At 28.6% G+C, this 26,839-nt stretch overlaps 1 protein-coding gene across 12 annotated transcripts in view; it reads right to left on the bottom strand.

Annotated features, from left to right (window-relative positions):
• Nucleotides 1-26,839, bottom strand: part of sei (potassium voltage-gated channel seizure) — a 129,948-nt gene that overhangs the window by 50,686 nt on the left and 52,423 nt on the right. For 11 of the 12 annotated variants that reach the window (XM_089179113.1, XM_089179125.1, XM_089179117.1 and 8 more), the window contains 5 exons: nucleotides 23,416-23,623; nucleotides 22,363-22,576; nucleotides 20,024-20,092; nucleotides 17,367-17,491; nucleotides 16,625-16,705 (listed from right to left, as the gene is read on the bottom strand). In XM_089179113.1, coding sequence (XP_089035239.1) covers nucleotides 16,625-16,705; nucleotides 17,367-17,491; nucleotides 20,024-20,092; nucleotides 22,363-22,576; nucleotides 23,416-23,623 — 697 coding nt within the window. The remainder of the gene's footprint in view (nucleotides 1-16,624; nucleotides 16,706-17,366; nucleotides 17,492-20,023; nucleotides 20,093-22,362; nucleotides 22,577-23,415; nucleotides 23,624-26,839) is intronic. The other variant, XM_089179120.1, reaches the window with a different exon arrangement.

Here is a 26,839-nt window from a genome sequence, read left to right as displayed (position 1 = left end):
TGTTTATTTTTTTTAATTAAATCTTATTCTTTCAGATTTAATCCTCTCCCCTTATTTCTTTGTTAACCTTCATCACACTACTTTAATTCATTTCATTTCTTATTTTCTTCACAATCATTCAAATCTCAGTTACAACTGAAAATTAGTTTTTTTTTTGTGTGTGTTTGTTTTTAAATTTTGTTCAAAATTATTCATTGACGTTCGCACAAAAAAGAATTTGTTATTTCATTTCATTTAAATCATTCACAATTCTTCTACAATTGTTTTCCTTCTTCTTGAACGTTCATTTGTTTTCAACCCCTCCCCCGTTTCTTTTTAATAATTATTTGATTTAGAATAAATTTTTTTTATAACCACTTTTTGAGCCTTTTTTTTTTTTATTGTTTTCTCTATTTTGCTTCTATAAAACCGTTTACTCTAATTCAGCAGGAAAAAAAACCCAAGCCAAAAGCAACCCTTTTACACAACTCTACACGACTAGCACCACTTTTCTTCCTCTTCCTGCCTCTTCCTTTTTTTTTTTTTTGTTAACCCCGTTGCTTGAACGGAAATATTGCGCAATGCGCAAGAACGGTTAGAAGAGAAACAAGGAGAGAAGATGATCGTACGACCTCTTTCCCTCTTTTTCTTCTTCTTCTTCTTCTTCTTCTTTTTTTCTCTACGTTTCTTTCCCTTTTTCTATCCAATGTCCGATGAAAACGACAAGATGGCAACAGTCAAAAGAAATTCGAGGTAGTTTGCCAAATGATCACAAAGAATTAGATCCCCAAAAATTTGCCAACAGTTGCTCAATTCACCAAACAAAATTGGTGTCAATTGAAAATTAAATGAAAAATAATTCAATTGCATTCACGGGGGTTAATTGTTAAGGGTGTGTATAGGGGGTGGGTGTATTTCTCTTCTTCTTCTTCTTCTTATTCTTCTTCTTCTTCTTTTCAAAAGTCTTATTATCAAAATTGAAAATTAAAATCAAATTAATGTTGTTGCAGGTACAAGGGGTTGATTGGTTGGGGTGTGTATAGGGGAAGGTATTTTTTAAATACAACCCTCCTCTTCCTCTTCTTCTTCTTCTTCTTTTGTTTCTTCTCTTTCTTCTTCTTCTTCTTTTCAAAAATCTTATTATCAAAGATTTCGTTACGTTTAAAACGAATTTTATGAAAAACTTTTACTTATTAATATTATTTAATTTAATTCATTTAAATTTGGCACCACATCTATAATATACATTAATTAATAATAATTTTCTAATCATTTGTTTCTTCTTTCTTCTATTTTCTTTAATTATTTCAAATATTATTAGAAATAAATCAAACTCTCTCACTCACTTCACCCTATTTCAATTTGTGAATAGGAAATTTAATGAGAGTGCGTCTGGTGTATGAAAGAGAAAGAAGAAATAAAGTGTGTATGTGTGTGTGTGTGTGTGTGAGAGAGAGAGAGAGACAGGGGGTGGGTGGAAAATGGAGAAGGTTGTGTTAATGGTGGTGGTAGTGAGATGGTGGTAATGGTGGGGGAAACGAATATACAGGGGATAAAACACGCGCCCTTTTTCTATCAATCACAAATCTTATTGGATGATATAGAATGATGGAATCATACGTGTTTGATTTTTCTTCTTTGCTTCATCAAATTTCAATTTTATATTTTCTCTCTCTCTCTCTCTCTCTCTTTCTCTTTTTCTTTCTCTTTTTCTTCTATTTTCCAGAATTTTCACTTTACAAATTCAAATTATGTTTTATCATTCAATTCTGTTGACACAAAATGTCCAAATAACTCGAGCTTGCAGTAAACCCATTTCCTGAACTGACACACATTGATTTGTTTATTATTTTCAAAAGGTTGGGTTGGGTTTTGTTCAACCTTTCTCTCTCTCTCTCTCTCTTTTGTTGATTTTAATATTTTTAATTCTCAAATGTTAAGATGGTTCTATGATTGTTCATCCCCCTTTTTGTTCGGGAAAGCTTAAATTTCACAGAATAATACAAAATTTTCTGATGATTCACTTTGTATGTTGTGTATGTATTATTATTAATGTGAGTTCGAAGAAGAAATGGACGGACGATGGTCCGAAGGAACACAAAAGGTTGCTGACGAGGTGTACAACGACGACAACGACGACGACGACGACGAAAATGACGACGAGTCCATGTTGTTGTTCAAAATTTTCTTCTTCTTCTTCTTCTTCTTCTTCTTTTTGTAACACCAAATGAATTCTCAATCTTTGATTACTTTCTCAATAATACAACACTGTCAATTATATCAATTAACACACACACACACACGCACACACTATAATAATTGATTAAATCATCAATTCAATTGGTTCGTTCATATTTCATGAATCCTCTTCAACAAAATTTCGACTAAAAAAAAACAAATACAAACTGTCTCAATGATTAAACAAAATATTTCAAATCGATTTTCTTTCACTCGAACAACACAACTACCACCACCATCATTGCCACCACCACGACAACAACGACAACTATGAAGATTATTCGTATAAATTAAAAAAAAACAACAACAAACAACAATTATTTCAATAATTTATAATAATAATAACAATAATAATAATAATAATAATAAAACAATGATGAAATATTGTTTTAACAATAATTTGAAAGAATATTATCGACACTTGTGCCACGCGAGTCTCGGGGTGCGTCCATCCGGTCTGGATCGTTACGGATGTTTCACCGGGCGAGACATCACCACCTCCCCTCACCAACCCCCTCTCTTTTTCTCTCTCACACTAACTCACTCACTAGTGTAGTTTAGTCTCTAATACTTAAGTTTCGATTTTTGAAGAAAAATACAGTGAGATCGGAGAAATTTTGAAAACACCGATGAATTCGGATGTACAAACGACACCAAAGAAAAAAAAAACAAGAAAAACAAATGGTGGATACCACGTAAAAAAGGGGGGATGGAGGGAGGGGGGATAGTTAGAGAGGGATGATTTTTATCCTTAATCCTTTTCTCAATTTTCCCCTCCACTCTCCCCTGACGATTGGTCGGTCGGTCGTCTTATGCGCGCGCGAAAAGACGCCAAAGTTTTGGTTTCTTTTTTTTTTCATTCCCCCCCACCCCCGCAATTTCGCGCAGCGGTTTCTTTTTTTCACTCACTGTACTCTCCCCTCCCCCCTCTTTTTTTTTTTTTTTATTTATTTATTTATTTGTCTTTTTTTCAAATATTTATCTGTTTTATTCTGAAAATTAAATATGCGCTTTCTCTCTCGGTGCCAATGGTGATGATGATGGTTGTGGTGGTGATGGTGGTGGTGGTGGGGGAAGGAGGAGGTTTACCAAAAACGTACAGCCGCGTTTCCTTCTCGATTAGGACAACGACAACAACCACGACTACGACAACGACAACCTCGACGACGAGGACGACGACGACGACGACGACGACGACCTACCTGTACTCTCTCTCTCTCTCTCTCTCTCTCTCTCTCTCTCTCTCTCTCTCTCTCTCTCTCTTTCTCTCTTTCATTTGCTTTGAGTTCTTATTGATTCGGCGCTTACGCGCAAGCTTCCAATTCTGCGCTTGCGACGAACCCCCCCACTACCGATCAAATCGTTCAACCAATCAACGTTAACGGCGTTGCCGGCGAATTTGACTACAGAGACCTCACGCGATATTACTAAGAAATATTATTATTCATGTTAATAATCCCCAATAAGTGTGTTCTTTTTCAACATTTTTTTTGTGACACGTGAACAAATAGGATGATGATGATGATGATGATGATGATGATGATGATGAATGTTAATAATTGATGATTAAAGTGAAATGAACTGGAAGAAAGAAAAAAGAAAAAAAAAGAAATGAAGCAACAAAAAAAACAGGGTTGTACAACAGTCAGCTTTAGTCGCCTGATTTTTTGTACCCCTTCCTCATTTTCTCGGGCAAAACTACCCCCTTTTGTGTCGTCCGATATATTCCTCGTCAAACCTTTCTCCACCCCCCTTCCCCTTCTTCTTCTTCTTCTTTTTCTTCTTCTTCTACCTTTCCACGTATTCTATTCGAGGACACGGCCTACATTCCAATTACACCTACTTCTATCTATCTTTCTTTATGTATATGTGAATATGTATATGGATATGTATGTGTGTGTGTGTGTGTATATTTCTGTAGTTAATTTTGTAGTTTTCTTTGTTTTTACCAGCCCCAATTGTTTTACTTAACTTCGTTAATTGAAATTTTGATGATCATTTGAAAGGATTGAAACTTAAGGGTGACTTTGTGTTTTTTTTTTTTTTTTTACTTGGTCTTATTGTTCATTAATTTTCTACATTGTTTGCATAATAAAATATATTTATTATGTTAGAAAAGTAGAAAATTAATGAATTACTTTGATACCTTTTGGTTTTTTTGTTTGAATTTGTGTTTTGTTGAATTGTTTGTTGGAAATTTTAATTTGTTCTTTTTTTTTTACATTTTTTATTACTCTCAAGTTAATTCATTTGATTTACAATATGTTCAAGTTTAATTGTGTTATTATTAATATGTTTGTGTGTGTGTGTGTGTGTGTGTGTCTATTATAATTTTGTTCATTTGTTTGAAATAATTTCAAACTTTGTATTGTGGATTGTGCGATAAATAATTTCGTTTTATTTTTTGTTTTTTTTGTGCGAAAATGAAAACAATTTTTGTATCGAAATTAGACTTAGGATTTTCGAGTGAGTTTAATAAATAGTTTCATTTGATAAATTTCAACTCTTAACAAATTTGCACGTGTTGTTATTTGCCAATTTTCATTAACCAATTGCAAAATTGTGTCAAAAAAATACGAAATTATTTTCCGAACAAACTAACATATTTGTCTATATATATATATATATATATTTGTGCATTCCTATCAGATGATTCAAATATTTTCCTATTTCACTGAACTATCGTAAAATATTTGAAATTGCATTCGGCATTTTTGTCGAGTTCATAAAAAATTATTTGATTAAATTCTACGTAGTAATAGAAGAAAAAAAAAGTTTCAATATACCAGTATGACTTTGTATCTAACTTTGATGACTAATTTGATCTATCATGATTTTTTTATTCTTCAATTTTGGCAACAACAGAGACGAGTTTGGACTTGTCATAAACAATTTTTTTAATATTTCATTTAATCATTGAAATTCTTGTTTTCTATTAAAATTTCCTTCTTTTCTTTTCTTTTTGTTCTAGTACGTAAATAATAAATCATGTTCTACTACTACAAACATACGATAAAAAAAAAAAAAAACAAACCCCTAGTTGAACTTTATCTATTCAACCGAGTTACGAATCATTTCACTTCGATCCCAGTTTTTCCTAATCAATGATTTACGAGGTAAAAAAGAAAAAAGAAATCAGGGTTTGCATGTCAGGAGTTTTTTTCAACCAACCACCGAACAAACTCTTCGAGACACACATAAACACACACACACACATATTATTTCTCATTCTTTACTTTTTCAAAACTTATCAATATTAATTCAAACAGACATCAATTTTTCCATCTCTTGTCAAAAGTAAAAAGAAAAGAAAAAAAAAAGACATTCAAAGATAAAAAAAGGAACATTTTCACACTTTTCACGTTCGTTTATCTCTTTCCTTCACCCCAATCTCACCCCCTTGCACTTCCAGTCATTCGTCTAGATCAAAAAAAAAAAAAAAAAAAAAAGATGGTGCTAAAACGTTTGACACATTTGTCAAATGAACATTTTCTTTTTCCTTTGAAACGACAAGCTCCTTATCTCAACCCCCAACCCCAAATGCTCAATCCAACCCCTGCTCGTTGCACCCTCTACCAATAACTCATCCCAATTTATGTCTTTTGTTTGATATAACCCAAACATTTAACTCATACATAGATTTATCGAGCAACATTTGTTCTTTTTTTTTGTTTTTAGATTAATGATCGATGATATTAAAACGATTAGGGGATGAACAAAATGGTTACATCGTTCGTTACATCTTCGTAATTATATTCATTTGATTTGTCTCATTTTTCATCTAACACTCCACACACATTTCCGTTCTTTCTATTTCGTACCTTTCCCTTCCCTTTTTTTTTTATTTGTAATCCCTTTTGTTCTTTCGACACAAAAGATGTTGAAATGTGTGTGTATGTGTGTGCATTGGCATTGTCCGATTATATATCAACTAATACTACTTGTAGTATTACTTAGTATTATTACTACTTAGTAGGAATATTAATTTGTATAGAATCAATATTAGTTTGAATTTCTTTTTCTAATTGTAATTTTGGGGTGGGAGGGAATTAGATGAATTGATTATTGTGTAGAAAGTTGAATTTATCTAATAAAATTGTATTTGTTATTGTAAAAATCATTCAAATCATGTATTTTAAATAGGAACAAATTTGAAATAACTAAGACTGTAATTTGTTTTAATATTCAATTATTTGTAAGATTTTAATTAATATTCTAATTGAACTAAAATCAAAAATAATAAATGTAATAATACCTAGATAATGATTTTTTAATTAGGAGAATAATTAGAATAATTGTTAGTTGTAATTTAATGATAATTAATCTCATCAAATGCAAGTATCTTTAAATATCATAGATTTTAATTTATTTTAATATTAAATTATTTGCAAGATTTTAATTAATATTCTAATTGAACTAAAATCAAAAATAATAAATATAATAATCCCTAGATAATAATTTCATAATTGCAAGAACATATATTAATAGTATATATTTTATAATAATTAATTTAATCAAACATAGAAGCATTTCAAATATCTTAGATTTTTAATTTATTTTAATATTAAATTATTTATAGGATTTTAATGATATTCTAATTAAACTAAAATACAAAAAAAATAAAAAATATAATAATTCCTTTCAAATAATTTCATAATTGCAAAAACAAATGTTGGTTGTAATAAATTTTACAATAACCAATCAAATCAAACGCAAACATCACAAATATCTCAGATTTTAAATTTATATTAATATTTAATTATTTAATAAATTTTACTAACATTCTAATTGATCCAAAAACCAATAAATTAAAACCCCCCACAACTATAATAATTCCTAAACCAATAATTTCCTAATAATTAATTTCACATATCCTAATAAAACCAATTCAACTTCAATTAACATTAATCACTTGAAGATTGCATAGAATAATAAAAGTATACAATCAAATTGGAAGGTAAATAAAAAATCTCACCTGTTCGGCACGCGGTCTGATCTTTTCATCTTGTTCCTTGGAAAGGTCCTCAACAAGATCATGGAGGAGCCTAATATCCTGGGGGCTGGGGGAGTCGACCCTACCAGCCCCCACACTCATTGCACTGTGGGGCGCCAGTTCACAGGAGTCGAGTCCTTCACCCTCTTCACTTCTTTCGCTAACCCCCTCCTCCTCCTCCTCCTCCTCCTCCTCCTCCTCTTCTTCGGTATCCCTCTGTTCCTTTTTTTTGACTTCTTCCACCCAACGTGACTTACGCAAAGACAACACCTCGGCTCCTGTTATCACCCTTTCGTCGTCATCGCTCATTTAGGTCATTTAAACAACTGTTTTTTTTGTTTATATCTAAATCAATCTTATTATTATTATTATTATTATTAATTATTATCTTCTTTGTTTCTTATTTTATTTTATTATCTTCGGTTTGTATTGTATTTTTATTTTTATTTTTATTTTTATTTTTATTTTTATTTTTATTTTTGGGGTGGGGGTGTTCTTAGTTTGGTTTTTTTTTTGGTTTTTTCTGTTTAACTTGTTTAAATTCGTACGAAGAAAATGTTGCGAGGATGAGAGGAGGGTTGAATAGAGGGTTGTAATTTTAATATCGTTTAAGATTATGATTCCAATTTGTGATAATAAATGTTTGATGTAAAGTAAAGTGTATCAAATTATTTTTGTTTTAGAAAATAATTTGTATATAAATTCGTTGCTTATTCCATTTTGTTTCTTTTTTTTTTTTTTTAGGCAGTTACTATTATATCGATTACATTAATCGATCATCATCTTCTTCTTCTTCTTCTTTTTTATTTTTATTTTCTTTAAACTTTGTTCACTCAGTCGTTAATGAATAACTAACGTTATTCCAAAGATATTTCCTTCGTTTTATTTAATCGTTGTTGTTGTTGTTGTTGTTGTTTGTTATTCACCATCTTCTTAGTCCTCTTGTCTTTATCACCATAAAATAATTTGCAAGGATACGAACAATGACGTATCATCATCGTTTCTTCTTAATCCTCCCCAACAATTTTTATTAATTATTATTATTGTTATTGTTATACAGTCTTGTGTTTTTATATTAACGTAGAAAGAAAGAAAAAAAAACAACAACAATTCTTGTGTTTCACATCAACCAATAATTATTATCTTCTTCCTCTTCTTCTATTTGATAATTTTACTTTTTCTTATTTATCTTATCCACTTATTGTCGTTAATATATGTATATATTTTTTTTTGTTTAAACATTAGTAGAGCAACTTTTTCTGCGATAAAAAAAAAGAAAAATAACAACAAAATTTCTTTCATTTAATTCTGTTTTAATTGAACTCACGTATAAATGTAGATACAAATTAATTGAATTTAAATTGTAAATATATATATATATATAAAAGAATTGAATTTTTTTTCTCGTTTGACTAATTGATAAATAAAAAAATGAATGATATTTTTTATTTTTTTTTTTTAATTTTTTTTGATTATTTTACCTTTCTATTCGTCCGTAAAGACTGGAGAGAGGTCAGACTGCGGACTAACGTTCGAGAAAGAAGCGCATTATGTTCAAGCCGAGTTTCTAATAGAAAGAGAAAGATATATATATATATACACTACTTTTGTATATGAGAGAGAGAGAGAGTGGGAGAGTGAGTGAGAGAGAAAATAATACATATGACCACGCGTAAGAGTGAAAGAGAATGAAAATGGGTATAGGTTTTTATTACGACGACTACAACGACAACGACGACAACGACACAAGGACGCAACTTCATTGATCACTTTCTGACTACCACGACCTTCCAACACGTTTTATGTTAGAGAAAAAAGGAAAAAAAAAAAAAAAGTTACGTAGAAATGCAACAAAGAACTCTTGTCAACAACTAAAATATAAATGCAACTAATATTGTTACACCCAACTTGCACAAATTTGATTTCTTAGTTTGTTTCAAATTGAAAGAACAAAACCTAAAAAAAAAAATGCAAATGCAGTTAGACGACAACTACAACAGAAAGTTGCAAAAATTTGTTTTATTTATGTTTCATTTTAAATGGAAAGAAATATATATATATTTGAAAATTGTAAAATACCTACACCTAATTCTCCCACTCAAAAAAAAAAAAAAAAAAGAAGAAATCTTTTTTGTTTGGTCAACTATAAATGTAATTACACAACTACACACAACTTGCAACAATTTTTATTTATTTCTTGGTTTCTTCTTTATTTTGCATTGACAGAAAAATATATTTGAAAATTGTATACCAAAAATTACCCAAATTTACAAAACCCCTACCCCTAAATCCCCTTTAAAACAAAAATTGAAAGAAATATATTTAAAAATTGTATACCAAAAATTACCCAAATTTACAAAACCCCTACCCCTAAATCCCCTTTAAAAAAAAATTGAAAGAATTATATTTGAAAATTGTATACCAAAAATAACCCAAATTTAAAATACCCCAACTTCTGATTCCTTCCACCTCGCCAAAAAAAAACCTTCTTTTTCCATTGGTCAACTATAAATGCAATTACACAACTACACACAACTTGCAACAATTTTTATTTATTTCTTGGTTTATTTTTTTATTTTGCATTGACATAAAAATATATTTGAAAATTGTATACAAAAATTACCCAAATTTACAAAACCCCTATCCCTGATTCCTTCCACCTTCCCCCCAAAAAAAACCCATAATTTTCAATCGGTCAACACTTCAAATACAAAAATAACAAAACAAAATTATTATTATTATTATTAAAATAAAAATATTACGTGGTTTGAGAAAAGAATGAAAACCTGCTCGTTGTTTTCCTCCAATTATTTTTTTTCCTCCTTTCTTTTTTAATTAAAACAAAACAAAAAAAAAACACCAGCTCAAATACTAAATTATCACAGCGTATTCGCGAATCGTTCGTTAGGTTTAAAATATGCACAGCAATTAAATATACCTACTACTACTATTACTACTTCTACTACAACTACAACTACAACCTCTTCTCTACTGCTACTTATTTTTGCAAAAAAAAAAAAAACAAAAAAAAATACAAACTTTTTGGATCGTTAGAAGACCAACTCGGTCGTGTTAGATTAATTGGACAGCGGTACACTTCAAAAAAAAAAACAAAAATAAAATAAAATAAAATAAAAAATAAAAATAATCAAAATGAAAACCTCCCAAAAAAAAACAAACAAACAAACGTTTACTTCTTGTTAAATCCCTAAAATATTCCCCAGATTACCCTAATTCTTTCTCCATTCTTCTCATTCTGTTCATTTATTCATTCAATTCGAAACACTTTCAAATAAAACGTCTCAAAACAACTTTACTTTATTTCCTTTCTCATCCACCCAACTAACCAACCAACCAACCAAACAAACAACCAAACAAATCAAATAAAAACATAACAATATTACAAATATTAATATAAAAATGAAAAAAATAACAAAGTATTCCCGAACTGATCACCGAGTTCGTACGTTTACGAATGAACCGATTAAAAACGAATACACCAGAAAGAAACCAATCCATCCCAAATCACCCTCCCTTATATCCTACCCCTACCCAATTCTATAGATTTTCGTTTGTCACCTCCCACTAGAAAACTTTTTCCTACCACACACCTCTCATCATCACCCACACTTATATTCTAACATTTTAAATACAAACTATTACTATATCTATATCCTCTTTTTCTACATTCGTCTTATCTATCCCTTTTTGGTTTTATCCCTGGTATCAACCAACCCCTCCCCCTACCCTCTACCCCCTCCTACCCCCTACTCCCTCCCCAACTCCACCCTACCTCAATCTCCCTGGAATTCCTGTAGTCCTGGTTTTACTGGGGAATGCCTTCTAGGTCAGGAAATGTTTTGGCAGGTGGCCCGTTTCACGATGGGACATCACACAGACCACACGTTTACTAAATCAGTGTGAGAGAGATAGAGATAGTTAACCATTGATTTTGTCGATAAAAGGAAAATGGACTCTCGGTGCTGATACGTTTGGCACAAGTTGGACCAACCCGGTATCTCTAATCCACCACTCTCATCCCTTTTACTCATCCTCTTCCTGTTACTTTTTCTTATTCTTATTCTTATTCTTAGACGATTATAGTTCTAAAGCCAAAAAATGTATCATATATATATATATAGGTTTCGTTACATTAACGAACAAAACTATGATGGTCGAGTGATATGAGAATAATGGATGATAATAATAATAATAATAATAATAATAATAATGTCGATTAAAGTGAAGTACTAGCAATGTTGGGTGATATCTGGTAATATTTTGTTGCATTTCCTTTTTTGTTTAGTCAATGGAAAGATGAATATAAATGGAAATATGGTATTATGGTTTTATTATAATGGAGTAATTATTTTTTTTTTTATTTAAGAAAGAATATATATATAGATATATTAGTTAGTTTGAAGTATACCAATTATGTTTTATTTCAAATGCATTTAATAATTTTATTTTAAGAAATTAGATTTTGTTGAAAATATGAAAAATTTAAGATAATAATATTTATTTATTTATTTTAATTATACAAAGGTACGAAATTTTTATCGTTATTTTATTTGATAAAATTAACAATTTGTATTTTGTTATTTTATTTATTTTTAATATTTAATTAAACAAATTTTTCCCTTTTTTAAAAGAAACGTAAAATAAAAGAAATAAAAAAAAAAATAATAGAAAATGATAGAAAAGTAATAAACGTATTGATAATAATAATAATAATAATAATAATAATAATAATAATAATAATAATAATAATAATAATAATAAACAAACAAACAAACAAACGAACAAACAAACATAAGAAAATTAATAAATATAAAATCAAATAAATATTTTCTATTTTGTATTTTCTATTTGATTAAACTGTGTTCAATTAAATACAAATTTTAAACACTGTGAGAACATTTATTCAAATATTTGTAAGTCACTGTATATATCTATATATATATATATATATGTATAAATTTAAAAATTGTTTTTTTTTCTCACGCGATAAGATAAAAACAAACGTGATATAATTTTCTAACTTTAAGTTGAATCCTCGTAAATCTATCAATCCGCCATTTTATTTATCTCGTTAAATTTCATTGCGCACACGCATATATTCGTGCAATGGTATATTACACCGACAAACTCACTCTGACATATCCGTATGCGTGTAGACACACTCTAACTTAAACACATAAACCGTCTACGCACTCCTTCATACACATACACACACATATATATATATATATATGTATATAAACGATAACACACACACGTTCTCGAGAACACGTGGATCAAAATTCGAAAAGAATCGAATTTCTCAACAAAAAGTTCAAAATAAATATTCCCATTTTTTTTTTTTTTAAATAATTAAATAATTATTATTATTATTATTATTATTATTATTATTATTATTATTATATCTCTTAAAACTACATACTTTATTTTTCAAATATAATTAAATAATTCAAATAAAATTCTAACAAATGCAATGAACCATTTTTAAAAATTAAAATATTTAAAATTATAAAATTAATAATATAAAAAAAAAAGATAGAAAAATATAAATAATATTTAAAATAAATTAATAAAAACGAGTATAAGAAAATTTATTAAGGGCGAGGTTAAAATTTGCAACCCTTCCACTCCCAAATCCAGTGTTCCATTTGTTCCTTCAAAATGACGTTGCACAAAAACTTAGAATTAACGAACCACGTTTCTCTCTCTCTCTCTCTCTTTCTCTCTTTCTCATTCTCATTCTCATTCTCTTTTTCTCTTTCTCTCATTCGCAAACAAGCACACACATCGCATTAAAAGTCTTTGTAACAACGGGGGTAGCACTTTAACGCTTATTTGCCAAGAAGGGCTTCATTTTCTCGCGCGTTGTCCATTGGGGCTGACCACGATTCGATTACTTCGCGCTTCTTTATCCCTTTTCTATACTACCCCCTAAACGTTAAGAGAAAATAATTAAAAAAAAAAAATAAAAATGGAGGGAGATTCGAATGCAGCAACGTTGATTTATTTTTGATTAGCATATTATTTTTATTATTTTTCAACTACAACGAATCAATGCAATTGATATTAAGGGATGAAATAATATTACCTGAAGGGTTACAAAAAAAAAAAAAAAAAAACAGGAACACGTTTCAACACCTACTTTCACCTTCTCTTATCTTCACCCCCCACCCTCAATCGATGAAAACTTTGAGAACTCGTGGTGTTATTTTTTAAATGAAAGATTATTAACAATAAATGAATGTATTTGTTAAAAATAAATGTTTAATTCGTTTACGATTGGTGGATGGTCGTGAAGCACGCGTCGACACTAACGACGACTGTGATGACAACCACCACCACGACGACGACGACGACTATGACGATGACGACGACTACGACGAGGACGAGGACGAGGTGGTGAACACGAACGCGACGAGGAGGTCAAAATCCATTTTGCAACGTTCCACCTTCGATCGACGATAATAACCACCTACCCCAACTATGACTACTACCCCTCTCTCTTATTCCCTTTCACCCTCTTCTTTTCTTTCTTTCTTTCTTTCTTATTTCCTTAGATTCGAGACAGAAAAAAAAAAAACGTTTCCATGCAATTTGATTATTAATTATTATTTTTATTATTTTTTTTTCTTTCAATTATTTTCATCATCCCTCCTTCTCTCTCTCTTTCTCTCTCTCTCTCTCTTGTTCTCCCTCTCAATTTGTTTATTTTTAAAAATAAAAAAATTAAATATATATATATATTTAAATAACATGTACGTAAAATTATTTTTTTTCTAACGTTAATTTAATACGTGACCGTGAAGAAGAAGCTTAAGAATAAAAAGAAGAAAAAGCTTCCTCGAAATTCTATTTTCGATACCGTTTACATATGTGTGCGAATTTTTTTCCCTCGGAGACGACGTGGACGGAGTGCCGACGGTGTGCAACCTGCCAGGCAGGACGGGGGACACTGCGACACTGACTAGCACGCCGTCTGTCGACGAGGATCTCAAACTACTGGCCACCTAGCGGTACAACCTGCGCGCGCATCTTCTGTCTAACTCACTCACTCTCTCACTCACTTACCCCACTCTCATTCGCTCGCTCGCACTCACTCAGTCTGTCTCGTTCCGTCTCGTTTTTTCTTCCGGTACTTTAGCCAGAGGCAATTCGCCAATGGTAGTGGTGGGGGAGGGTTGACAAAGAGTGGGGAGTAACTTCTCTTCTTCCATATTCCGATCGACGAATTTTCCTCCCTTCATTTTCTCTTTTTTCTTTCTATTTTCTTTCTTCTTTATGCAAAATGACACAATACTTTTGTTCATCCATACGAAAGAATTCAACTGGAGGATGAGGAGGGTGAGGTTTTATTTTCTTTTTTTGTTTCTTCTTCTTCTTTTTTCTTCTACGATATCGAGTTCTTCCTTATCGACATGGTTTTATTTCGATTTGAAATTGATACATCGACTAACACCCCCGAAGGCATTTTTCTTCTTCTTCTTCTTCTTCTATTTCTATCGATATTCGATTATCTCCCTTATTTTATTTATCTTTTTTTTTTATTTTTTTACTTTTTTTTTTTTTTAATCGTTGAAAATATCATTGTACGAAACTAACGGACAATTTTAATTCTTTTCTTCGTCATTTCAAACAAATTGTTGTGACAATTGATCGGGTTTCCATTTCTTTTTACACTCGAGAATAATACAACGAATATAAACATTACACGAACGTAAAAACAATAAGAAAAATATTTCAAACTCCAGCATTTTTCTTGTTTTTTTTTTCTGTTTTGAAAGAAATATATTTTTTACAGGTTATGGTATAATAAATTTAGAACAATTTATCTCTTTTATTATCTCACGTCAAAAATTGTTATTCAACCAGTACCGATAGACGACCAACAACCTACGATTCTTTCGAAAATAACCAACAAGAAATTGTTTTACAATAGCATAGTATAACCAACCTATCGGTTATCGATAACCTAACTTTGTGTTGAACCATGTTTCCGTTTAGTTCAACAAAAAGAGAGACACAAAAAAAAACAACAATCCATCTATCTAACGTTAACATCGAATTACCTGTTACCAAACACTTTAACAAAACAACAATTTGACATACTTCAGTTTGATACACCTGTAGATTTATGTAAATATGTATAATCCTATTCATATACTTGTGATGTACTAAAAATTTGTCAAGATACTTTCGGGACACCTTGTATAAGTGGACTTTGCATGTAATATACTCATGTACACTTTTGGGGGTGGAAAGGGGTTAGTTTGCTTCGAGGATAAGTACTCCGATGTAGGCACGAAACGTGAAAATTGTTTAAAGACTGTAACACCGTCTTAGAAAAAGGAGTGGGGGGGGGCAGAGGCAGGGGCAGGGGCGGGGTCGAGTGAGTGAGGTAAGAGAATCACTTGAAAAAAATTCTCTTTATACCCTTCCCTTTTTTTTCTTTTTTTCTTTTTTCTTTTTCTTACACTTACTCAACCAACCCCCTTGAGATGACAGGGGTAACAAGACCGAGATACTTGAATTTTTTCTTTTTTTTTTTTTTCTAAGAATCTTACAGAATCAACCCATCCTCAAAAAAAGAAAAAAAAAATAATATTCTAAAGAAATTGTTTGAGAGACAGAGGTTAAAGTTTAATCATTTTGTTCTTTTTTTTTTTTTCAAAAGAATATTCGTACATTTTGAAAATATTTATCGGATAACATAAATGTTTTTTAATATTGAAGAAAATATTTGTCTATAACACCGGATAATAATTTTTTAGAGGTTATCCAATGAATATTTAACACATATGAATGAATTAATAAATATAGAATTATATTTATAAAAATAAATTATTTCGTATTATTTGAAAAATATGAAAACTTTTAGCTGTTAATTTTTCAACATGTATAGAAAATCATTGGAAATAGTATGCTTGAATTATCTTACACACGATACTGCGGCATAGTCTGAATGGCGCCAGTTCAGGGCCGTATTAAAGTATATCCAATATAAAAATGAAATAATTATTCTAACGATTGTATAAAAATTACTTTAAACGAAAGAAAATAAACAAGAAATAAAATGACACTGTATACTAAATACACTGTATTCTAAATCATTGAAAAATAATTGCAATTTCATATATATATATATGTATACAATAAAATAAAAATTCTACACGATTGATAGAAACAAACTATAAACATTTTTTTTTTTTTTAAATATATTATACTTTAACATGTGTGTATGTAATAATAATAATAATAATCATTGGATAAAATATTTCAATATTTGTTAGAATTTTCGATAGATTATTTTTCATCGAGTACAAACCTCCTGGCTTTTCTGTATTTAAAATTAAAAAATAAGAAAATAAGTAGAATTAAAATAATTCGTGCCCTTACCTGTGCTACTTTTTCACCCATATTTGGCGTGTGCATTGCTCCTTGAAAATATTTCGCCGAGCCGTTGTCCTGCAGAGAGAACTAAAAAATTACAAAAAAAAAAAAAAAAATAATAATAAACAACCATGTCAATTCTTTTTCTTTGTTTTTTTTTTGGTTTCCTTGGTACGTCATATATATATACGCATTATTATTAATAATTATTATTTCTATGTACAGTGATAGATTGATTGTAATGTTTATGAGTATGTGTTATATGTATGTGAAAATTAATTGAAAATATATTAATTATATTAATTATAAAATATTAACCCATCTATGGGGTACACTATCAACAAAAGAAATATAATTGACTAATTTTTAAACATGCATTAATATCTACTGTACACTAGTATAAGGGTTGTTTCTAATCACCCTTATATATTCTGATATTATTGAAATATATTTAACAATATTTCTAATCATTCCATTCAATTTTCTAATTGGGTTATTCAATTTTAATTCGATATGCAAGCGTATTTGTCAAATTGTATTCAAAAGTTTGTAAACAATTAATCAAACTATTTCAATTTTTTTCTTTTTATATTTTTGAGATTCTTTTTATTCTTTAAATTAAATTATTTAGAAACTTTTGAGATTTTTTTTCTCTTTCTTTTGAATTAAAATATAAATCTAAAATGCATAAATTATACAATAACAAAAAAAAATTAGAATTAATATAAATATAAAAATGTTATCTTACTTTGTGTTTGATAGAATCCGGTCCCATTTGACTTAAAGAAGGTGATTTTCGATCCTTTGATGTTCTCCATTTTTGTAAATCGCTTTCCGATGCAACACCAGGGAAGATTTTCGAATGTTTCGCTGCTAAAAGAGGGAAAACATGAAATGTTATCAATCGGTTACTTCTACAAAATGATTTGTTGGATTTATTTTTTCTTTTTTTTTTTTTTAATAAAATATATATTTTTATCTCATAGATATAATAACACATTTATTTACTTCTGTTATATTCTAAAATTCTAGAAATACGAAATACAGGCTCGATCATAATTCATAATACATCATAATATTTAATAATAATTTTATAAAATTAATGTAAAAAAAAAAAAAAAAAATCAAATAATTTACTGTGAATGATAGCAGACAAAAACTTTCATAAATACACAACTTGTAACACACACTAAAAAATACACAATAAAACAATAATAATAGTAATAATTAATACAAATGATTAATAACAAAAATGTATGATTGATTATTTATTAATTATAAAAATACAATAAATTATTTATCAAATATTAAATCCAATGATTCAAATGAAATGATACATAAATATATGACAAACTAAAAATACAACAACCTAATAACAAATTTAATTAATTTAATAAATCTACTGATCTAAATGAACAATTAATATAAATAATTTTTTTAAAAAATAATAAAAATAAAACAACCGAGCCTATATCTCGAACTAAAAGCATTAAAATAATAGTGTGTCAGTAAATGAGTTAATCAATCTGCACTATAATAAGCTGCATACCTGTGAAAGAAATAACGAAGGTTTAAATGTTTGTCAAAAATAAAAACCAAAAAAAGGTGTCAATCATTTTTCTTTTTTTTTTTTTTTTTTTTTTTTTAATGTTAAGACAATATTCTATACATTAATTATATCGTGAGACATTTAAAAAGGACAATATTTAAATATCTTTGTTAATTATGATTTTATTACAAATTATTTATTAGACTACTCGAACAACAAAAAAAGGGATTAGTGTAATGGTAAAATAATTTGTTTAAAAAAATTCTGAATTATTCCGCATTTATTTTTTTATTTTATTTTTTTCATCAAATCGTAAATAACGTAAGTTAATTAATTATATTTATTTAAATATCTCATATGTGTAGAAATAGAAAACAATGAATAGGATGAATAATCGATTATGGTTTGTACAATGATATTAATTATATATATATATGTATATATGTATATATTTATGAAAATTATTGCACAATGTTCCTAAAAAAAAAACACACACACACGTTATATATCAACTGCAAATATAAATATAGTTAATATTTCATATTTTTTATTTAATTTTTAATTAAATTCGTAATATAAAATTATCCCTTGAAAAAAATGAGCCCAAAATTAATTCGACTGATGATTATATATTTAAATTATTATAACTCAAAAAAATTATTCTAATAATTATTATTATTATTATTTCATTCTCTCGACCAGCCGAACACGTTTTCAACTTATCGAGGAAATTAATTGAAAAGAAAAAAAATAAGAACTACCCCTAAGGATATCGATAAAAACGATTTCTACATTACCCGCAAGAACAAAAAATTTTTCGAACATTGACGAATTATTGATTGAAATGAATTAAATTGAAAGAATATTTGTATATAATTATTAATAAAAATTGAGATTAATGTATTGTTGTTATCGATGATTGCAAATGATCATAAAGCATTAATAAAACGTAGAAAATATTAGCGGTGTGTTGATTGGTGCGCAAACGTGGCTGGCCGAGCGAGGCTACGGTGCTCGTTTGATAAAATAGATAATATATATATATGTATATAATAAAATATTAATTTATAGAAAAATTACAAAACAATTTGAGAGCTTTTACAAAGTAACAAATCAACCCCTGCGTTTTTTTTTCAATTATACAATATTGCAACTTTTTAAATAAATAATAATCCAAATAATTATTAAATCGAACAATAAGTTAGTTCTTAGTAAAAACAAATACTTGTCATTTATTTATTTATTTATTTTTATTATAAATAATCTAAATAATATTATAAACAAATGAATATTTATAAATCACCAAAATTATTGTTAATTAATTAAATATATATTCTTTTGTTGTTTCAAATAAAAATAAACGAACTTGAATAAACTTATTGAACAATTTAATAATAAAATAATAAATAATAATAATAATAAATAATTATTATTATAATAGTAGTAGTTTGTGTGAGCAATTAAAAAAAAAAAAAAAAAAAAAAAATACAGGCCTATGAAAGCTTTTCTCCGACAACGAGTAAACACGTTATCATTTCGATACATATATAATAAAAAAAAAAAAACAACAAGAAAGTAAGCTCATGAAAATTAAAAAAAAAGACAACAAAAACAAAACAAAACAAAAAAATATAGAAAACCAAAAAAAAAAACAAAACAAAAAGAAGCGCCGCAAGCGTTTGGTAAGAGTTTTTTTTTTTTTTTTTTTAAATTATTTTTTTTCTTTTTTTAACTTTTTGAAAAAAAAATTGAAAGGGGGTGCAAACTCGCCGGCTCGACTCGGTCGATAAAAAAAAAGTACTGAACAAAACCAAGATGGAGCAAGGGAGTGGTTGCCCCATTTCTTCCTGTTTTACCTTCGGTGAGATTATCGACTGTTGCTGGCCTTCTCTCGAGGGTGACTTGTTCGCAACCTCTGCCCGCTACTAAAATAGTTTTCCGATGTTTGACTTTTGAATTTGACAATGCGCATAATTTTATTTGTTTCATTTGTTTTCTGATTAATTTCATTTGATTTAATGTTTGTTTTATTTTGTATTTTTTGATGCTGAAGAAAAAGAAGAAAAAGAAGAAGAAGAAGAAGAAGAAATAAAATTTGTGTTGAAAAAAAACAAGTGGAGAAAGATAAGAGGGGGTTGATATAAAGGTTGGGGAATGAAGTAATGGAAAATGTACTTGTAAAATGAAAAATATACTTGTGGTTTTGTTTTGTTGTCTTTTAAAAACAATAATTAGGCAAAATTTGTTATGAAACGGAGAGAGAAAGACAGACAGACACACACAGAGAGAGACAGATAGACAAATTATTATTAAAAAAAAATGAAATTGTTTACAACAACAAAAAAAAACAATCAAATTGCATACGAAATAATACATACGATACAAGATCTACAACGAATAGAATTACAATAGGGTACGATTTGAAAATTATACTCAAACCTTTTTAATTATTAACTATCATTTGGTATTTTTGTTTTTGTTTTTTTTTTTGGCGGGCTATTTGAATTTGTAACCTTTTATCCGCCTTTATTTTTTCTTTTTTTTTTTTGATCTCGACAAATTCTTACTTTTTGTATTTTTTTCTTTTTTTTTTCTTTTCTTTTAACATTCTTTGTCTCTTTTCTTTTCTATTCTTCTTCTTTTTTTATTTTACCCTCTCTGTTCGAACATACAATATGACTAAGTACAATTACAGATTACACGACATTTAAAGGCAAAAGGTCATCACACACACTAACCCGTCAACACTTGTGTCATGAAAAAAGATAGCATGCGATAATATTAATATATATATGTATAATACATATATATATGTATATGTATAATATGTGATAGCTAAGTTAACAAACCACTGAACAGTATATATATTATATATAATAATCTTATTCAACAAAAATTATATCATACATTCCATATAATTATTTATTTAAATATTTACAATATATTTTTTTTATAATAATTTTATAACAAACAAAAAAAAATGGAATTCAAATTTCTTTTCTTTAGCAATCATTTCAATGATCATTTTTATTTAATTACAAAACTACATTCTCCTAAACTATATCATACAACTAATCAACAAACTTTCTAAATAAAATAAAATAAATAAAAACAAATAGAATGTATTTTATCATTTAAAAAAAAAAAAAATACAAATCAAATGATAAAATTGACGAGGGAATTTTGCTAAAATTACCCAAAAAAAAAAAAAAAACTGTAAAAATGATTTACGATTGACTAAGACTCTATATCAATTATGAATTAATGATCAAATTTCTATGGTGTACTCAATGAAGTAATTTGGCTTTTCATGTTCAACCCTTACATTACACACCCACCCACCCCCTTAGTCCAGTGTCTCTTCTCGGTATCTGGCAGATATCGATCGTAGTCGCGGAACTAGAATGCCATGGCGTCAAGATGTCTTGCGAAAATACGAACCAACGAATAGTAACAACAAGCTTTATATCAAATTCATAAATTATTATTTATCCAAAAAATAATATTTAATAAATATTTAGTAATATTATAATATTACCTAGTAAAAAAAAAAAAAACAAACAAACAAAATATAGTAGAAACAAAGATACGAAATAATTTCGTAGCATTTTGCAAGCGTTTCTGCAAATATCGGAAGAAATAAGATTTTTTTTTTTTATATATATATTTTTATAAATAATTTTAAATATTATAATTACATGTAAATATACTAGGTTATAAATAATAATAATTGCGATAGAGATAAATAATTTCGTAGCATTTTTATTTGTTGTTTTAATTATAACTAACCTAAGTACTACTATATGTATATATATACGTGAGTATATTACGTTAAAATTCATAATAATTTAAATAAATAAATAATTTCGTATTATTTTGCAAGCATTTACGTTAAATATCCAGAATAAAAAAAAAAAAACAATAAAATATTTTGAACCAATATATATATCTAATCACCACTTCACCATATAAATCTTTGTATTTGAGGTTAGGAACAAACTACCATAAATTGGGATATGAATTAATCGATTGATTGATCGATTTATTGATTTATTAATTGAACAATAGGGAATAGAAAGAAAGAAAGAGATAGAATGTGATTGAAAATGAAGAAGAACAAAATAAAAAGAGAGAGAGAGAGAGAGAGAGAGTAAGATGATGGTTATATAAAATTATAAATTGAAATTAAACTTACAAACGCTGCAGGTGAGACTGCGACATGGCGGCCTGGTCGTATCCGGTTTTATGGCCTTTCTCGAAATTGCATCTAAACTTGCAGCGTGAGAAACACTTCGAGATGGTCCACCTTCCGTTGCAGTACCACCACCACCACCACCACCACCACCAACACCACCACCACCACCATTCGATGAATTCGGACCCTCCCATATTCCAGATTTCTGGGATACCTATATGGTAGACCAAATTTAAAACGTTAGATCGTTTTCTATTTTATTAGACACACACACACACACACACACATATTATTTTTTTTAAATTTAATATTAATAATATTATTAATTATTTTATTTATTAGAATAATATTTGATAATTTGATTCAATGTTTTTTGATATTTTCTTTTTTACATTCAATTGCATTTTTTTTTTTTTTTTTTTTATTAAATTAATATTATTTGTAATAAAATTAAGAAGATTATTAAATAATATTAAATAGTTACTTTATACAGTAATTTAAATAAATAATAATATTTTTAAATAAATTAAATTATATGTAATATATATATATATATATATATATATATATATATAAATATTAAAAGAATTAAAATTACATGATATTTTTGCCTTAAAAAGGAAAAATTAAAATCTAACAAATTGTAAATCATTAAAGTAAGAACATTTGATTCACCCTATATATTATACATATACATATATATTCAGCCTACATATCTCTAATGTAGAAGCACTTAATCTGCCTAAATACGTTTCCTCCTACTATGCTATTAACTCGAGTCGGTTATGTTCGTACGATAACCTTTAACATAACCTAAAAGTACCTAGCATAAAATGACGTCATACGTTCACAGATTTATCATAGATAAATATATATATACATACATATATTTTGTCAAAAATAATAATCGATATTTAAAAAATATTCCAAAATAATTGTTCAATAATATTATTATAATTTTTTTGTTGTTGTAAAGTTGATAATGCAATTATTGAAAAAAATTCTCAAAAAAAATAATAGGGGGATTTTTTGTTTTTTTTTCAATAAACTTACATCGCTTACACCCTCGGGACTTGCAATAGGGGCTGTAGTATTTGGTTGTACAACATTTGCACTTGTCATTGATGTTGCACCACCGCCAACACCAACAACACCAGCACCATTGGTCCCAGCTGGTGGTACTGGTAATGAGGGTGGTGGGGTACCTATCCTCCCTGGACCCCAAGATTCCATCATAGTTGGTGAACCACATGTTAGTGGACTGAAAAATAACATTTACAAATCATTTTCATTCAACATTTATCAATTAACAATCATTTATATAAAACGTTCTCATAAACAATGTATAAAACTCATCAGAAAATTTATAAAAATATAACAATTACTTTCAGAACGATTTATAATGAAACGAGAATTAAAATCAAATAAAAATAAAATAAAAAAAATGAACAAAAGGTGGGGTAGAAGAGTGTTTGATCAGATAACGAAAAAAGACAGGTTTAGATATAAAACGTTAGTTATCGTAGTAATCTAAAACTAAACGAAGGTGGCAGGGGGTTAAGAGGGGTAGGGGGTAGGAAGGAAGGGGTTGGACATTGGTTGTTCGTTTAGGAATGATCGTGGAAGCGTTGGTGAACGCGATATACATATATATATATATATAACTTATATAAATCGTAAGGTTATGGTAATGGTCGATACACGATACGGAACCAGAGGTCAGACCTCGAAGCCGCGAGTGAAGTGTGTCAGTGTTAGGTCAGACTTTGCCAATCGATAAGTAACCTTAACCCAACGACAGCAGTTACAGTAGTAGTAGCAGTTACCAGCAATAACAATTGCAAAAAAACAGTAATGGTAGTAGTGGTAGTGGTAGTAGTGGTGTGAATAAACTATGTTTATGTAAATGTATGGATAACTTGGTACCAGTTTTGTTTTATAATAAAATGTAATATATTAATAAAAATTAAAATATTTAATATAAATGTAACACTAAATATAATAATAAATAAATATAAATATAAATAAAAATTATTTGATAAATTTAATAAAAAATATTCTTGTTTTATTTCAAATTTAGGGGATTATCATCTGTGATGAACAATCGTTGTATTATACTGTTTTGTTTGTTTATTTTTCATTACATATTTCAATTCTCCTCGAAGATACCTCGAAAAAATATTAATAATACGAGTTAGCATTCATTCGAATGAAAACAACTAAATAAATTAAAAAAAATTAATAACAAAAAGGGTTTGAATGAATTTAATCGCAATTTTAAATACAAACATGTACAATTGATAAAAAAAAAAAATGTTATTTAAAATTCACAGAAAATAATCAAAGTAGAAACAAAAGGAAACAAAGGGTTAATGTGAAACCGGAAGTTACACGGTTGGTTATAATTCAAACCCCCCCCCCCCAAAACAAGAAAAACTCAAGAAAGAAAAGAAAAGTTAGAAATATTTGAAATAAAATTCGTATTGACAAGTTTTCGTATCTAAAAAACAAAAATAAATAAATTAAAAAAAGAGAAACATAACGCATTCAACGTTCCTCAATTCACTCACTCTCTCTCTCTCGCTCTCTCTGTCTCTCTCTCTCTCTCTCTCTCTGTCTGTCTCTTTCTCTCTCTCTTTTACTCTGTGTGTTTTTCTGTTTGCATTTGAAAGGAACGTCAGTAAGTTTTGTTCCCTCTCGGTGCGTTGAAATGTTCCGAAAAGTTGAAACAAAACTTCTCCCAACAACATCTAAAAAAAACCCTTCCCCCAACTCCATTTTCTCTTTTCTTTTTACTCCATTCCCTGGGGTGTGTGTGTGGGGTGGGTGAGGGTGAGGGTGAGGGTGAGGGGAATGGGGTGTTTTAGCAATAGAAGAACGGAAACGGTATTATGAAATTTTTCCTGGATACCACCACCGGACACTACCGAAGCTTGGACTAAAACCGAAAACGAGTTTTTCGTTTTCATATTTGTTTTCGTTTTTATTTCTTTTTTTCTTTTTTCCTTTTTTTTTTTTTCTGACGAACGAGAAACCTTTCTCTCATCGTTCGCATCTTTTTCGTTTCCGTAAATGCAATATGCTCCTCTCTCTTTTGCATCTCTTTTTCTTTTTTTTTGTTTCTTTTACTTTCCGCGTTTATTTTTCTTTTTGTTTTTTTCCCCCGTTCAATTTGTTTCCTTTTTTGTTTTTGTTTTTGTTTTTTTCATTGATAAATCGAAGGGGTAGAAATATTTTCAATATTTAAATTTTTATTAGAAGTGAAAACTTCATTGGAATGGGTGTGATTTGAAAAAATGTAACGCAGCGGTAGGCGGCTATGTAACGGAGCGGTAGGCGGCTATGAAACGGAGCGGTAGGCGGCAATGTAACAGAGCGGTAGGCGGCTATGTAACGGAGCGGTAGGCGGCTATGTAACGGAGCGGTAGGCGGCTATGAAACGGCCGTGATACTAAATAAGAAAAAAATACAATTATCCTACAGCAGATATTTTGTATTCGTCTGATTCTCTCGAAACTTAATTTTTTAAAGATTTCACTTCTAACACGTGTGATCTGCACACATGTTTCTTTTTTATTTTTATATTATTATATTATATTATATATTATTTATATTTTTATATATTATATTGTATTATATAAAATTAAAATATAAATTATAAAATAAATTATATATTATAATATATTATAATACAATATAATTATAATATAAATATAATATATAAATAAATAATTAAATAATATATAAAATATAATATAATAAATAATTAATAAAATACAAAAAAAAAACACATTTATTAAAATATAAAATAATTCAATAAAATTATTCGCCATTTCATAAACATTTCATAAAAATAAAAAAACCAAATATTTTTCAATTTAAGCAACAATTTATTTCGCGTATTTCTACGTTTATGCGAAATACGTGCGTGAGAATGACGGAAGGGGGTTGTGGGGTTGCAGGGGTTGCTTTGACGAGGTGGAATAGGTGGAATAGGTGAAAGAAGGTGTTAAATTTAATTTTATTATCGTAGTAGAAGATCAATGGGGGGTATTATAAGCGGGGAAGAGAGAAAATATGTTCGCGGTGGTGAACCGAAGGATTTATCGACGTGTTTAGAACGAGTACTATGTCGTGGCAACCCTGACATCGATTCCTTGCTTTACCCTCCTGTTGACAAAGTGATTTCGTAATACAAATAGATTCCCCGCCTGCTTAATGGGTCGCGGCCATTTTACTTTCATTTTTTTCTCTCTCTTTATTTATTTCTTTCTTTGTTTTTTTTTATTTTTTTTAAATAATTTTCTTCTTCTCTCATACTCCTCTTCATTCCTATCATTTTCATTTTTAATACTTCGTTGTTCTTTTATCTATTTTTTTTTTATTTTTTTTTTATTTTCATCGTATTCATACACGCAATTATTGGGTAGTGGTTGAAGAATTATATGTGCCCATAATTATGAAAAATGGTTTTATG

This window comes from Polistes dominula, unplaced genomic scaffold, assembly GCF_049000335.1.
Source record: "Polistes dominula isolate Pdom_NZ unplaced genomic scaffold, Pdom_raw_medaka contig_37, whole genome shotgun sequence".
Classification (NCBI taxonomy): domain Eukaryota; kingdom Metazoa; phylum Arthropoda; class Insecta; order Hymenoptera; family Vespidae; genus Polistes; species Polistes dominula.
The sequence above is the reverse complement of the archived record's forward strand: the minus strand, read 5'-3'. Positions and strand labels throughout refer to the sequence as shown.